The sequence below is a fragment of the Typopeltis vanoorti genome, chromosome 23 (assembly GCF_054136105.1).
Source record: "Typopeltis vanoorti isolate ZY-2024b chromosome 23, IOZ_Tvanoo_1.0, whole genome shotgun sequence".
NCBI lineage: Eukaryota > Metazoa > Arthropoda > Arachnida > Uropygi > Thelyphonidae > Typopeltis > Typopeltis vanoorti.
In genome coordinates, this window is record NC_143571.1 from 68,261,803 (window position 1) to 68,278,981 (window position 17,179).

Consider the following 17,179-nt stretch of genomic DNA (forward strand, 5'->3'; position numbering starts at 1 on the left):
TTTCCCATAAGAGGGGTAATTTAAGTCCATCGTTTCTATTTAGATATGGCGAATATAACAAGGTTTCACAACTCTCTGTATAAATGTTCACAAAGGAGAACCTTCAAGAACTCTGTGTCTGATGGTGATAGTGTGCTCCGAGTCCCAATTGCTCTGGCTTATGGCACTAAACATAGTCTAACAAACATTCATCATGACATATGGTTGCTAATCTAATCTATCTGTTTGGACAAAATATGATAATCCACACTAGCAAGGAATTTGATACACTCTGGGTTGGGCTAAAGGTAGAAATTTATCTTTAGTTGAGCCTAGAAAAGTAGATATCCTGTTGTTAGGATGGAAGGACACTCAGGCAAACTGATCTAAGTAGTATGGCTACCTTCTGAGATGCCTTTAACACAGGGAATGGTGACATGATGGACCACTTGTGTATCACTATTTTGATGAGAGGCAGATGACAAGGAAACTCTAATTATTATCTTGTTGAGATATGGTAAAGCAATTAGTAAGGGAAGGTGAACTTGATGTGATTTATTTCTTTGGAGAGCAGCAATTCTGTGAAGCAAAGAGAATGTGCTTGATGTGCGAAAGTCCTAATGGTGCTAGATTTTTTAGATTGTGAAAGAGGATGAATATGAAGTCCAGAAATGTTTTCTTTCTGAATAGTGAGAAATCAGGCGACCATCTGATTGACATATTAACAGGAGATCTAAAAACGTAATTATTCTGATTGTTCTCTTGTAATTCAAGAGTGAACTGGACACATTGGTGAAAGTGTTGATCTTATTGACAAACTCTTATAGGTCTGTACAGGACCCATGGCAAACCATGAGAACATCAACATATCTGTATCATAAGGATGGCTTAGGATGTTATTCAAATCTTTCCATGAAGTAGTTAGCCAATGCAGTGGTTCTTAACCTTTTAGTAGTTGCAGCCCCCTGAGTATCCTAAAATATTTTCGCGGCCCCCTAGTTTGTATAACATAATAATAATTAAACTTTTTTTTTAAAAAAATTGTGATTTTACTTACTGATTATAATGAAATTATAATCACAAAATTACAAAAAAAATCAGAAAACAGAAATCAACTTTACTTAAATATTAGTGTAAAAACTTTAAGAAATTAATTTGATTTATGAAATCAAATAATGTTCTTTGTTTGCTCATTTTATAAGGGGTAAATTTTAAGAAATAACAAATCATTATTTCAGCACTGAAAGTTTCGAAAAGTAATTGCACTCAAGTAGCACTTAACAACATTAAGTTCTATGCATTTATACTAGTATTGTGTAAATCTTCAGAGAATCACTTCTATTCACACGTCCGGTAGGCAGATATCACGACTTGCAGTGTTACCAGCAACAAAAAGTCGACTTGTGGCACCACCACAAAAGAAACCAATGTATTAAACTGCATAATTCAGAATACTAATATAAAACGATACAAGTTTGAAACAAAGTAAAATAAAGAGCAAAAAAAATATTTTAAGAGATTTCAAAATTTTAAAAACTAGAAACATTCTATAAATTTTCGGTGGTCCCCTGGGGGGCTGTGGCCCACCGGTTAAGAATCACTGAGCTGGTGTGAGAGTGAGAGAGGACCACCCACTGATGTGCCTTTAGTTTGTTCGTAAATTTTATTTTATTTTATTTTGGCACGTGAAGTAGCCAAAATGAATGACAAAGTCAAAGGCTGAACAATATCTGCCAGAAAATCTTGCTTGAGGAAGATAAGTGTTTCATTTAAAGGAACATATATGAATAAGGACACAATATCTAGGCTGAAAAGGAGATCACCTGGGAAAAAATGAAGATCTGATATATTTTCTATAAAATGAGAACTACTTTTGATAAATGAAGAGGACTATCCTGTGAATGCTGAAAGTAATTTGGAAAGGTGTTCTACAACTTTGTAACCTGGAAAATCAATGTAGTCCACCACAGGATGTAATGGAATAGTCATTTTATGGACTTTTGGCAGTCCACATAAAAGAGGAAGATGCCCATGGTAACACTTGAGCTTCTTGGTTTCCTCATCCCAATTAGAAAATTCCACACATTTAACTATACCAGGTGACCACATGATCACTCTCATCAATTGACTGCAATGTGTCATCACGGTTAGACAAATCTTCTGATGCAATTATTAGGTCTACCACTCTCAAATTCCTGGTACATTCTATCAAAATGCTGCCTCAGTTAATTATTCCTTAGTAACTGCATTAATTCCATTTCTTTACTCCCATGTGCCCTTTTCTCTTTTTTACCCATGTTACACTAGTTACCATAATTATTATTTGCCCTCCACTCATTGAGCTTATCTGATGTTGGAAATTAAACTGCTGTAATGTAGAATATGTACAGTTAAGTTCATCGATGCATGATGACAATGCTACACATACAAAGACAGTGGACCTAATCTGTACTATGAGAAGCAATCTAGCATCACTATAACTGCCACCCAGTTGAGATAACACTAAACAATCTCCATACCCAAACATTTTCATTAGCCTGGAAGATAGTCTAGCATGATTCACTGTTCCACAGTACCAATTTCCATGTGCGCCAGGTTCTTTGTGTCTTGGCCCATACCAATCAGCAATGTGTATTTAGATGAAAGTGAAATTAGCAGTGCCATTATTCATATTTTCTCCTGCAGTAGTTGTGTTAAACTGTGAATGAAATTGTTTTGTATATTTTTATTTTTTTTTTTTCATTCACATTTAACATAATATACCATATACCAAGCAAGACTTGTAAATATTATTTAATGTAAACAACTTATTTTACAATTTAATATTCATATAACTACCTTAATTTTGTCTAATATTTAATTATTTAATCAAAGATATATGTATTAATAATGAAAAGACTGTATTAAATATTATTAAGCTATTTTATTCATTACTATATTAATATTATAAGAACTTGTATTTGATAATTTAACAGTGCATTAATTGAAATGTAAATATTCTTTATTTATTCCTATTTGTAGAAGTTTAGCGTTATACAATACCTCAATTTTATTGTATTTCGTTTCGCTGTCATGGAGACATATGTAAGTGAGCGAGTATGTTTTGGAACACCACGTGAGGAGAAGGTTTATTGAAAAGAGTTTTAGAAAAAAATCATGAGAATAATTTAGGCGGGAAGAATGGATATAAAAAGGGAAGAACGCTGAAAATATACAGAGATTACATAGATTAAAAGAGAGACAAAGGAGAGGATTGGCATTAGGTTGGAATCGGAGCATTCAGCAATCACAGCGTGATAATAGTGAGTCGGCAAGTCACTCAAGCAGCTAATAAAGTCTACTAGTCGAGAAGCAGTTAGCTAATAAGTTGTAGAATAACAATTATAGCTATGGAAAACAGCTGAGAGACTATTAATTAGACTAGCTATGCTTGAATTGAGATATAATTTCAGGGCCGACCTGTCAAGGTTGGCCCTGAAATTATAACACACAGAATCTTTATTTCAAGATTCTGTGTATCCTTGACACACAGAATCTTGAAATAAAGCATCGAGTAACTAGAGAATAGTAGAGGCTGTAAAAATTGAAGTTTACCGTTAACTGTGTTTAAAATTGTAGTGTCATCATCATCATCATCATCAAATTCCTGCCATGTACCCTCAAGGGGTGTACAGGATATGACAGTACTACATGAAAAAATTACATCATTACTAATTTCCTATCTACAATTTTCCTCCAAATCAGTCTGTTACTTGTCAAGACTCTAACATTATCAGATCTTATATTTCTATCGTCTAAGGCACTTTGTACTGTATCAATCCACCTATATCTTGGTCTTCCTCTGGGTCGTTTTCCTGCAAACCTGGCAGAGAACACTTGTTTTGCTAATCTTTCCTCTCTCATTCTATTTAAGTGACCATACCACCTGAGATTAGCTCTGCTAACACATTCCTGGATGCTGACAATGACAAATTCTTTCCTAATATCCTCATTTTTAATATGATTTTGCCTTTGATGCCATCTGTTCATGCCTATAATCTTTCTCAGGACTCTCATATCTGCGGTCTCTAGTCTTTGGTCAAGTTTTACTTCTGACCCAGCTCTCAGATCCATAAGTTAAAACTGGTTTGAACACTCTCTTGTATACAGCTAATTTAGTGTTCCGACTAATTTCTTTCTTATTCCATATGAATTTATTCAATTGACTTCCCACCATACCAGCTTTGCTGATTCTGTTGTCTATTTCTATATTAATTTACCATCTTCAGTAAAAATCGTGCCTAAGTAGCTGAAATGTTTTACTTGTTTCACAGGTTCTCCATTCACAACACAGTTGACATTTTCAATGATTCTGCCTATTTTTCATTGTCTTTGTCTTTTTATTGCTGACGTTCATACCATATCTATTACAACAGCTATTCAATTTAGTCAGAGAATCTTGCAGACTTGTAGCGGATTTATTTAGAAGTATAACATCATCCGCATAAAGCAAAGAGCTGACATTAACATCTCCAATTTTGATATCAGGTTTAATACCACATTCCTTCATAATGTGATCCATATAGATAATGAATAACAGAGGGGATAATGTACATCCTTGTCTTACACCAGATTTAACATTAAACCATCTTCCTGTACTTCCTTCAATTCTAACTGCTGACTTACAACTCAAATAAAAGGGGTGCTTAAGGGTCAAAGCTGTATAACTGAGAGGAGACCTCCACATAGCCTTTAAAGGAGTGCGGAGAACCGACCAGGGCTTCTGACCTAATGTCCAATCCTCACCTTCTCGTGGTGCACCCTGTTGGGTATCTACTTTGATACTGAACGAACGAGGATGGGCTGGCAATTTGGGATTTAGCCGACCAAATTGTATTCTTATTGGTTAAACCAAAATAAAAAATGATGGTACAACATGACAAATTGTAGTGTCTAAAGAATTAATTGAATGCCGGAAGAGTGAACAACTGTGCATATAAAACTTCAAGATAAGGAATTATTGTGTATTGCCTTAATTCATGAGTGATCAGTAGTACTTCATGCAAGAACGTTTGTTTATGTGTATAGTGACCGTGAATTAATTCAGTTAATGCTTTGAAGATTTATTTTAACGAGTGCCGATTATTGTTAAAAGTGTTTACGGTTATAAAAAGTGTTTGTGTATAAGTTGATGAAGATAGAAGATTATCGGTAAGATTATTCCAACCTTTAATATTCCTATACAGAGAAGTGCGTGAGTTTCATCCTAGAATTTCCTTATGTTAACAGTAACTACTGTGAAGATTAGCTGAAGTGTAAATTTAAAAGTGTTTGCTTGAAAAGTGGTATTACTGCGATTTTATTGTATTTGGAACTTAAAGAACTGTGAGAAGACTGTATTAGAGATAGCAAGTTTACCATTGTCTGAGTTTGTATGACAGTATTATCAGAAAGGCTGAAGTGTTTATAATAACTTAATTAGTGATTTGATCCTAAGTGTAAAATTTGTGATTTTAAAATTAAATGTTTGTTTTTGTTTATCTAAAGTTGTATTTTGCCTGAATCTCTTTTACTGCACCATTCATAAAATATTCGAACCAAAGCGGATGAGTTAAGTAAGTCAAATATACTCGGCCAGTATATATAATAACAATGTATAAAGGAAGGGTAATTGAGAGTTGGTTTATCTTCAATTCTTGAACTAATTCAAATATAAAGTGGCGCAGTCTTTAAATATAAATTTTCTTTATATTTGAATTAGAAATCAACTAGCAACCTTCTATTTTGTCTAAGAACATCGTAGTGACTAACAAGTCGGTTCCAAGGTACAGATTAAGAAGAAGTAGGATCCAACAGTTGGCTTACTAAACATTCTTATAAGAGTCTCTTCTATGATTATCATTCATTCTAAGGAATATGGCAATGTAAAAAAACAAAACAAAAAACAGTTGAAACAGGGACAATCCCTTATAGTGACTTATCCTATTATAGTATCTAGTTAGCAAATTAAAATTAAATGCCTAAGGCAGCTAAATGAAAAATAAGTATCAGACACTGTCATACATTAAACATAATTCATTACATCTGAAGAACAGAGAAAGCTTCCATAAGCAGGCCTGCATAACACATCATTTAATAAACAAAGACACATAACTATTATAAAAATTGTGTGATCATGAGAGATATTCAAAATAAGTCATTAATATATTAAATCTCTGAAACTCACCTTTATAAATGCAATAGGTATTGTTTGTTTAGACTTGCTATAATGCCTTGCTACTCTATACACTGTTTCAGGTATATATTCCAATACTAGATTCAAGTAAACTTCATCCTTCTGAAAAAAAAAAAAAATAATAATAATAATATTTCACAAACATTTTAATGTAATATTTTCATGATTAATGAAGTGAGAGGAGTGCTTAAGAGTCACCTGAATAAATGAGAGACCTCCACGTAGCCTTTAAAAGAATGCAGAGGACTGAACAGGGCTTCTGCCCTAATGTCCAATCCTCACCTCGTCATGGCACACCCTGTTAGGTATCTACCTGGATACTAAATGAATGAGGATGGGCTGACAATTTGGGATTTACCAGCCCAAATTGTATTCTTATTGGCTTAAACCACAATGTAAAATGATGGCGCAACATGACAGAATTTCATGTCTGCTGTGGCGTTGCCCAGTTAAACAAAGCCCTGTGTTGTTTTCATAAGGAATTAGGGCGAACAGCAAAAAGTCAGCTACTGACACAAATCCTAAGCACATCCCAACTCAACATCACATGAGTTCAAGATTGGGCACTATCAACATAAGAAGCCTGAATGGCAAAGAAATGGAACTAGCACAAGAATTGGCTAGATCGACATAATAAGGGTGACTGAAACAAAAAAGACAAACACTGGTGAGATCTTTCTAAGCAATAAATACAAAATGTTTCATTTTGTATTTACAAGACTAATCTTCTTGAATTTGTTATTCTAAATTAAATAAATGTTGTAATAGATATGGTATGAAGGTCAGCAATAAAAAGACAAAGACAATGAAAATAGGTAGAATCGTCGAAAATGTCAACTGTGTTTTGAACGGAGAATCTGTGGAACAAGTAAAACTTTTCAGCTACTTAAGCAAGATTTTTAGTGAAAATGGTAAATTAAACATGGAAATAGACAACAGTATCAACAAAGCTGGTATGGTATGAAGTCAATTGAATAAATTCATATGGAATAAGAGAGAAATTAGTCAGAACACTAAGTTAGCTATATACAAGACAATGTTCAAACCAGTTTTAACTTATGGATCTGAGAGCTGGGTCAGAAGTAAAACACTTGACCAAAGATTAGAGACCGCAGATATAAGAGTCCTGAGAAAGATTAGAGGTGTGAACAGATGGCATCAATGGCAACATCATATTAAAAACGAGGATATTAGGAAAGAACTTGACATTGTCAGCATCCAGGAATGCATTAGCAGAGCTAATCTCAGGTGATTAAAGAGAATGGGCGAAGAAAGATAAGCAAAACAAGTGTTTTCTGCCAGGTTGGCAGGAAAACGACCCAGAGGAAGACCAAAATATAGGTGGACGGATATGGTACAAAGTGCCTTAGACGATAGAAATATAAGATCTGATAATGTTGGAATCTTGACAAATAACAGACTGATTTGGAGGAAAATTGTAGATAGGGAGTTAGTAATGATGTAAAATTTTTCATGTAGTACTATCATATCCTGTACACCCCTTGGGGGAACATGTCAGGAATTTGATGTTGATGATCTTCTTGAATGGCAGGCATATCGAGTAGAGTGATGTTGGCAAATATTAGGATGGAGAACTGGACAATGAGACTTATATGTGCCTACAGTCCCACAGAAGGTTCTACTAAAGTAGAAGTGGAGGAATTTTTTTGAGGCTTTAGAGAAACAACTGACACAATAAAAAAGGAAAAGTTGATCCTTGTTAGAGATCTAAATAGCAGAGTAAGAAATGATGGTCAAACAAAAATATTTGGGAAAATTTGGAGAAAAGAGCACAGCTAATAATAATGGCAAATATCTGTTGGATTTCTGCTCAGGAAATCCATTGACTGATAATAATAAATTTAGTTTAATCCTTTATCCAAGTATTAGCAAACAAAGTTTGCACCTGAACCTCTTCTGGGTCTGGCTCACACTGACGAGACCTCAATAAAGGTCTAAACCAGTCTGGGTAGTGGCCTTTCCCAGACATGTATAATGCATAGCATTATACATGTCTGCAAGGAGATGTGCTTTGCATTATGGGAGATACTAATTCAAGTGATGAGAACTTATACCACCTTTACCACGAGTTGCCCCACTCCTAAAGATACTTCAGGTGCAAACATTGTTTGCTTATACTTGGATAAAGGATTAAACTAAATTTATTATAGTCTAACCAAGTGCAAAAAACTTCCAACATTGACTGATTATTACTAACACGATGTCATCATTATCAAATTTCAGACATATATCCTCAAGGGTGCACAAGATATGATAGTACTACATGAAACATTTAAATCACCACTAACTTCCTATCTACAATTTCCCTTCAAATCAATCTGTTACCTGCCAAGGCTCTAATATTATCATATCTTATATTTCTGCCTTCTAAGGCACTTTTTACTGTATCAATCCACCTATATCTTCATCCTCCTCAGGGTCCTTTTTCCTGCCAACCTGGCAGAGAATACTTGTTTTGCTAACCTTTCCTCTCTCCCATTCTGTTTAAGTGACCATACCACCTGAAATTAGCTCTTCTAACACATTCCGAGATGCTTCTTCTTCTTATTGTGCTATCTTCTATCGAAGGTCAGCAACCATCTTGGAGAACAAACTGTGCTCTTGTGCTAATCTAAGCAGTTGTGCACTGCTCTTTCCTGTCCACATCTTGATGTTGTCAAACCATGATATTCTTTTTCTTCCTCTAGTTCCTTTGCCATCAATTCTTCCTACCAAAATAGTTTGTAGAAGTTGGTATTTGCTGTTTCTCATGATGTGGCCAAGATATGATGTTTTTTGTTTCTTGATTATTTGTACAAGATGTTTAGCTTTGCCAATGGATTTTAAGACATCTTCATTGGTAATTTTTTCTGTCCATGATATCTTTAGCATTCTTCTGTATAACCACATCTCAAAGGGTTCGATTTTCTTGATAGATGTCGCCTTCAATGTCCATGTTTCAACTCCATAGAGCAGAATAGACCACACATAGCATTTCAGCATTCGGCATCTGACTTCCATGTTTAGGTCTTTATTGCAGAATAGTGTTCTCATTTTCATGAAGGACTGCCGTGCAACTTCAATCCTTGTCTTTATATCTATTTCTGGATCCCACCGTTCATTAAGCCAGCAACCAAGATATTTATATCTTGACACTTGATCAATATTTTTCCCATTGAGTGTCAGTTTCATTGATGAGGCTGGATGTTTGCTGATGATCATGTATTTTGTCTTGTTGATGTTTATATTTATTCCCATTCTTTGGCTTTCTATGTATACTCTGTCAATGAGTTTTTGGAGATCCATAATGTTATCTGCAATTAGCACGGTGTCATCTGCATATCGTAGGTTGTTAACAATCTTTCCATTTATTGTGATTCCCTCTGGACATTCTTCCAATGCTTTTTTAAAGATTACCTCTGCATATATGTTGAACAGGAGTGGTGAGAGCACACATCCTTGTCTCACTCCTCTTTTGATGTTAATATCACTGGTGGTAATGTTGTCTAATTGAATGGTAGCTGACTGATTCCAATACAGATTTGTTATTAGTCTTGTTTGTCTAGCCTTATTTGTTGAAGGACTTCTATTAAGTTAATATGTCTGACTTTGTCGAATGCTTTTTCAAAATCTATGAAACACATAAAGACAGATTTCTGTTTTTCTATGCATTTTTGTATCAATATTTGGGTACAGAAAAGAGCCTCTATAGTACCAAAACCATTCCGAAAGCCAAACTGTGTTTCACTTAAGAGTTTCTTCACTTTTTCTATAAATGCGATTCTGAATTACTTTCAAAAATATTTTTAATGTTTGGCTCATTAGACTAATAAGTCGGAAGTCACCACAGGAATTCGCTTTGGGTTTCTTTGGGATAGTGATAAATGTAGATTTGAGCCAATCTGATGGAAATTCATCACTTTCATATATTTTATTAAATAGTTTTTCAAGAAGTTTGATGTTATATGGTTCTATTAATTTTAAAAATTCTGGTTGCACACCATCTGGTCCACTGGCTTTTCCTGTTTTACTTGTATAGCTTTCTCTATTTCGCATTTCATGATTGCTGGTCCTTGAATATTATCTTTTATATTTATAGGCTTCTGTCTTGCAGTATCATTGAAAAGTTCTGTTAAATATTTATCCAAATCTGTGCTTTATTCTCTTCTTCTAGAACTATTTTTTCATTTTCGTCTCTTAGAGACACTATTTGCTTTTTCCCGAGTTTTCCGGAAATTTCGTTGATTTTCTTATACAAATTGAAATTATCATGTTTCTTCTGAAGCAATTCAATTTCAGTACATAAATTTTTCATCCAATTTTCCTTGGCTTCTTTTATTTTTTTCTTGATGATGTTATGTGTTTCTGTATATCTGGCTAGGTCTTTGTTTTTGTACATTCTTCTTGTATGAATAAGAGAAAGAATCTCATCTGTCATCCATTCCTGTTGTTTTATATTATTCACATAACCTACTTCTTCAATACTTGTTACGATGGCATTCTTTAAGCTATTCCAAAGAGATTCCACTCTTTTATTTTCTTCTATGTTAATCTGTTGTAATCGCAGGTTAAGCTGTGTCTTGGCACTGAATCGATGTAGAAAAACTGAAAGTTTTTCTACATCAATTTTCTTTTTCTTCTTTTGTGATTTTTTAGCTGATTTTAATCTAAGACGTACTACCGCAACTATGGGATTGTGGTCTGATGAGATATCTGCTCCAGGATAAGTCTTTGCACTCTTTATACTACTGTGGAATCTTTTATTTATCAGTATGTAATCAACTTGATTTCTGACAATGTTATGTCGGTTATCTTGAGGCAATTTCCAAGTGTACAGTCTTCTGGGTGGAAGTTTAAACCAGGTATTTGCTATTGTTAGATCTTCTTCCTGACAGAACTGGACTAGGCGATCTCCTCTGTCATTTCTGGTGCCTATGCCATGTTCTCCAACAATTTCTCCATCACCCCCTCTCCCCACTTTTGCAGTGAAGTCACCCATCACTATTTTTATATCATGTTTCTTTGTTAGGTTTTTAATCTTTTTTTAGAAGAGATTAGCTCTTCTAACATATTCCAAGATGCTAACAATGTCAAATTCTTTGTTAATACCATTGTTTTTAATATGATTTTGATGCCAACTGTTCAGGCCCCTAATCTTTCTCAGGACTCTCAAGTCTTTTATTTCTAACACAGCTCTCAGATCCATAAGTTAAATTGGCTTGAACACTGTGTTGTATATTTAGTGTTTGGACTAATTTCTCTCATATTCCATATAAATGTATTCAGTGGACTTCTAACCATACCAGCTTCATGATTCTGTTGTCTAATTCCATATTTAATTTACCATCTTCACTAAAAATCGTTCCTTAGTAGCTGAAATATTTTACTTGTTCTATAGGTTCTCCATGTGCAATGTTTGGTTGATTTTCATTGTCTTTGTCTTGTTATTGCTGACCTTCATACAAAATCTATTACAACAGTTATTCAATTTAGTAAGGGAATCTTGCAGACTTGTATTGGATTTATTTAGAAGAATAGCATCATCTGAATAAAGTAAAGAGCTGAGATTATCTCCAATATTGATATTGGGTTTTATATCACTTTCCTTCATAACGTGATCCCATATAGATAATGAATAACAGACTGGATAATGTACATCCTTGTCTGACACCAAATTTAATATCCAACTATCTTCCTGTATCTCCTTCAATTCTAACTGCCAACTTGCAACTCAAATAAAGACTAACTATTCCTTGATATAATGCCCCAATGACACTATACAACTGTAGTTTTTTGAAAAGCTTTTCTTTTGGCACTTTGTCATATGTATTTTCTAGATCTACAAAACTTAAATACAGATCTCTGTTATATTCCTATGATTTCTCAACTATTTGTCATGAATGAAAATCTGATCCTGACAGCATCTATTTGGCCTAAATCCGACATATTTTTCACCAAGCTTCCCTTCCACAATCCTTCTCAACTATTTCTCAAGAATACTTGCATAAATCTTACCAGGAACACTCAGCACAGAAATACCTCTAATTCTCACATTCAGTTTTATTTCCCTTTTTTACATATGGGTACTATGAGAGCTCTACTCCAATCATCTGAAATTCGTCTCTCTTCCAGACCTTCTGAACTATGCAGTGAAGCCACTGTAAGACTTTTATACCTCCATACTTGAGCATTTCTAGTCATATATCATCTACTCCAGCTGCCATTCCACATTTCAGCCTTTTTCTAGTTCAAGTATGGATATGTATTAATAAATTTAGTGTAATCCTTTATCCACGTGTAAGCAAACAAAGTTTACGCCTGAAAATATCTTCAGGGCTGAGGTAAGGTGGTGTAACACCAGGCAACTGCGAGCAAAGGTGGACCAAGCTCTCATCACTCCTAGTCTCAGCATCTCCCATAATGCAAAGCACATCTTTTTGCAGACATAAATACTGCTATGCATTAAGGAAAGAGCCACTACTGAGACCTGTTTCGACCTTTACTGAGGTCTCGTCAGTGGGAGGCAGACCCAAACGTGGAGATACTAAGGCAGAAGCAATAGGAGAGGTCATATTTACCTATACAAGTTGCCAACAGGTGTCCCACCTTATTATTAACTTCCAACATGGAGATGTATTCCTGACTGCATGTCTGATGAGTGTTTTTCACCACTGTGCTATAATTACTGATTGTTTCATTATGTTGGAGGTTTAATGGATTTTTTACAACACTCAAAAAGAATTAAAATAGAATTTAATACTTCCTATATTTCGTCCTAGTCACTAGGACATCTACGGGGATTACAAAAACAATTAACGTAACATGCACACAAAAACTTACAATACTAAGCCCAACCACGTGGGTGACACTAAAGTCCTGTCTAGGTGGAGCGCCCTCTAAGGGCAGTAGTAGGTGGCCTGGAATGTAAGGTGGGACCTCTGGTGATGAGTGTTTCCCAAATCTTCGGAAGCTTAATGCAACCGTATTTATTAAGATTTGGTTGGTTTCTGAGAGCTGCTGCTGCTTCTAAGAAAAGTCTCTTTTTTGAATTTGCTGTGGTGGAGCATGGTGGTTTTCTTCCCTGTGGGTGGTGTCCAAAACATGGTCAGCCAAGCCTGAATGGCCATAGTTATGTTTAACGATGTATGACTTGTGTTCCTCCAGGCAGATGGATGCTGATCTGCCTGTCTGTCCAAAGTACGCAAGCTTACAGGAACAGGGTATTTTGTAAACTCCAGGCAGAGAGAGAGGAGGGAGCTGATCTTTTGTAGAACGGATAAGGGTAGTGAGTTTGCGGTAGGGCTTATATGCTGTGTGTAGGTTACACTTTTTTAGTATCTTGGCTATTTTTTCCGAAGTGCCACGGATGTAGGGTATGGTGATGGCATTTTTAAAATCTTGTTGACGAGAGGGATGGGGAATGGGGGAGGAATTGATTATTTTTTTGATACTGTGTTCGCTGTAGCCATTGGAGAGGAAAGTTCTGTGTATGTGGTTAAGCAGTAGTGAGGGCGATTCCACTGTAGCAAAGATTGTGGGCTCTCTTGGTAAGAGTTTTGATGATGCCATATTGTTGCGAGGGGTGGTAGTGGGAGAGTTTGTGAATGTATCTGCCTGTGTGTGTGGGTTTTCTGTATACAGTGAAGGCAAGTGTATCATTAGGCAGGCGTATGACTAAGGTGTCTAAGGAAGGGTAAACAATTGTTCTTTTCCTTTTCCATAGTAAACTGGATTCTTGGATGTAGGCTATTGAGACGACCGAGGAAGGAGTCTAACGTGTCTGGGCCATGAGGCCAAATAGAGAACACATCATCTACATATCTTAGCCAGATAGAAGGTTTGAGTGGGGCTGAGTCTATGGCTCATTTTTCGAAATCTTCTATATAGAAATTGGCAAGGGGGGTGAGAGGGGGGAACCCATGGCGGTTCCCTCTATCTACTTGTACTGTATGGAAGAACAAAATCTACAAGCAGATAGAGGGAACTGCCATGGGTTCCCCCCCCCCTGCCAATTTCTATATGGAAGATTTCGAAAAACGAGCCATAGACTCAGCCCCACTCAGACGAAATTCCGGCTAAAAAGATCATTTTGACACAATTGAGGAGATCCAGGCAGAACAGCAAGTGCTCAACACAGTTACACTTGAGAACTTCCCAGGATGCATGGAAACATGGAAAACCAATTGGATAGCTGTATACATGCTAAAGAGAACTTCGAAGGAGAGTGAAAACTAGGAGTTAAGTAATTTTTTTTTATGGTCAAATTCCTGAAACTTTTGGGAAGCACCTTGTTGACAGGTAAAAATTCAGAGTGCTCAGTGTGCATTAAACAGCTGCAGGCAGATTGATGATTATAAGACTTTCTTAGCTGGTCCAGTGAGAGATTGCACAATGGAGTGCCAATCTGACATGGAAGAATACTTATGTTCAGTGCAGTTAATGCTGTCAACATTCATGAAACAGCATGAATAATCTCTTGCACATCTTGCCAAAGATGTCGAGTACATCATCTGATATGTCAGGATCAGTTGCAGTGTTTAGTTTATAATCAGTGTTGAAAGTTTTTTTTCGCTCGGTTATACTATAAATTAAAGATGTCAAGAAATTATATTCTCGGTTTTATCCATTATCCAGGCGTAAGCAAAGTTTGCACATGAAGTCACTTTACAACTGAGCTAGTTGTATATAGACATTAATGACTTCACTTCAATTGCCTTAGTATCCCATAATGCTATACACACACCCTTACAGACATGTATAATATTATGCATCATGGGAAGGGCCACTACCCAGACTGATTTATTTCGACCTTTATTGAAGACTTTAGCTACCACCGAAAGCGGGAGCCAAACCCAGGTGTGATATAAAGGTTGAAGTAATGCATAAGTCATATTTCCATATATAAGTAGTCAAAAGGTGTCACCTTATTACTAAAATACTCTGGATTAGAGATTGATGTTGAACATTTTTTCACTTAGTTACATTATACATGTCTATAAGGATGTGTTGCATTATGGGATACTAAGGAAACTGATGAGAAATCATTAGCCTCTATATTCAAGTAGCCCAGTCATGAAGTGACTTCACGTGTAAATTTTGTTTACTTACACTGGGATAAAGGATGAAACCAAGAATATAATTTCTTGGCATCTTTAATTTAATCCATTTTTCCAGTGAAGGTGTTGGGTGGTTTTTCTTTCACAAGCGATGCCCTTTCCATAATTTTCTTGAGAAGTGGATCATTTTAGGAGTGACACTACAATAGGTCAGATGACAAATGAGTTCCACAAGAGAACACCCATATTACTATTATTATATTAATAATAATATGATCGAGTCAATGACGTCGATGGAGGCTATAAATCACCCAAACCTGCTGTCATACCTTTCTTTAAATTCACTAACACTAGATGCACTCACTACCGCTAAGACAAACTATTCCATTCAGTTACTGTTCCGTGAAAGAAAAACCTAGCTCTTACCCCTTTCTTGACTGTGAACAAACTTAACTTCCATGGTCCCCAATGTTCTCTTCCCAACTTCCATATAATGAAAAATTTCATCAGACACTATCCTATATCAATTCAAAAGTTTATAGATCTCCATCATATCACTCCGCTTTCTCCTGTTAACAAGGGTCTGTAATCCACATACTCGCAATCTGTCCTCATTATCTAAATCCCATAATCTGGATATAATCATTGTAAACTTTATGAGTTTAAGGATATGAGTTTGACTATATAAGTAGTCAAACTCATATCCTTAAACTCATCAAGTTTAAGCATGCTGAAATTATTGAATAGCATAAGACGCGTTTCTGTTATTTTTGATAAAAAAAAGTGTTTAAATCAAAAAGTTGGGAAAAGAACATTAATAGGAAAACAATTTTCCCAAATTAAGAGATAAAATTTCTTTCAAAAGAACCTTAGTTGAAGTGTGGATTAAACTATGAAACAGAATCATGCTCTTTTTCCAGAAGTAATGATGCGTTATTTTTGATACTTTGAGCAGCAAACTTGTTTTAGTTAAATATTTTAAACATTGAAGAGATGAACGTTTTTGCTGCTCAAGGAGACTGGTTAGCACAACCTCACCAAATAGGCATTAGTGACAGTTGGCTAATGGCAGATGTAGTAACAGGGATTGAATGCGAAGAGTTTAGTATTTTTAGAGAAGACAGGATGGGGGAGGAGAACTGCTGTGAAAGCAGATGAACTGTAACCAAAAAGAATACTGGACAGGCAGGCAGGAAGGTGGTTGTTCATTTGAAACAATCTGGTGTGAGATTAAGGCCAATAAGACAAAATATATATATATACAGTTGGTTGTTGCTATAGGCCAGGGAGTTCCACAGATCTGGAAGATATGCTCGTCAAATTAGTACAATAAGTCCACCATAATAATCATCCATTTGAGTGATTATTATGGGGGACTTCATCTATATCTCCATAGTTGAGATATGGAAGAAAGGAATAGTTGAGAAAGGAAGAAAGATCACATGGCAGGAGAGAAACAGAATTTATACACCTGCTAAGGGATAATTACTTAAGGCAGCATGAGATGGAGGGGACTACGGGTGGGGTATTTCATATGGTCATAGGATCAGAAGAGCTATCCATAACCAAGGTGACCACATTGCTTCCAAATGGTGAAAGTGACCATGCAGTCTTGACTTGGGAGATTGTAAAACATGAGGAATAATCTATCAAGAAGAGGGTATATGTGGAACTAGAAAGCAGGTGATTATGACAAGCTTAGGAAGAAGCTTAAATCTGTGCCATGGCATAAAACACTGCAGGGTAAGGATGTCAGTAGTGCATGGGAGATAGTTAAAGATCATCTAAAGAAAAGCAATATTAAATTGTATACCTAAGGTAAGGAGAGTTAATCAGGCAGGAGTTAGATGGATGAACAATATCATTAAGCACCAGCTGCAGAAGAAGAAAATGCTGTGGAGGGTATATAAAGAGAAAGGTGAACAGTACA

The 17,179-nt window shown here is 35.6% G+C and overlaps 1 protein-coding gene across 2 annotated transcripts in view; it reads right to left on the reverse strand.

Annotated features, from left to right (window-relative positions):
- The window catches only part of sgg (glycogen synthase kinase 3 beta homolog shaggy), a 259,101-nt gene that overhangs the window by 163,944 nt on the left and 77,978 nt on the right, over window positions 1-17,179 (reverse strand). For both annotated transcript variants that reach the window (XM_090413205.1, XM_090413206.1), the window contains exon 4: window positions 6,185-6,295. In XM_090413205.1, the coding sequence (XP_090269331.1) occupies window positions 6,185-6,295 (111 nt within the window). The remainder of the gene's footprint in view (window positions 1-6,184; window positions 6,296-17,179) is intronic.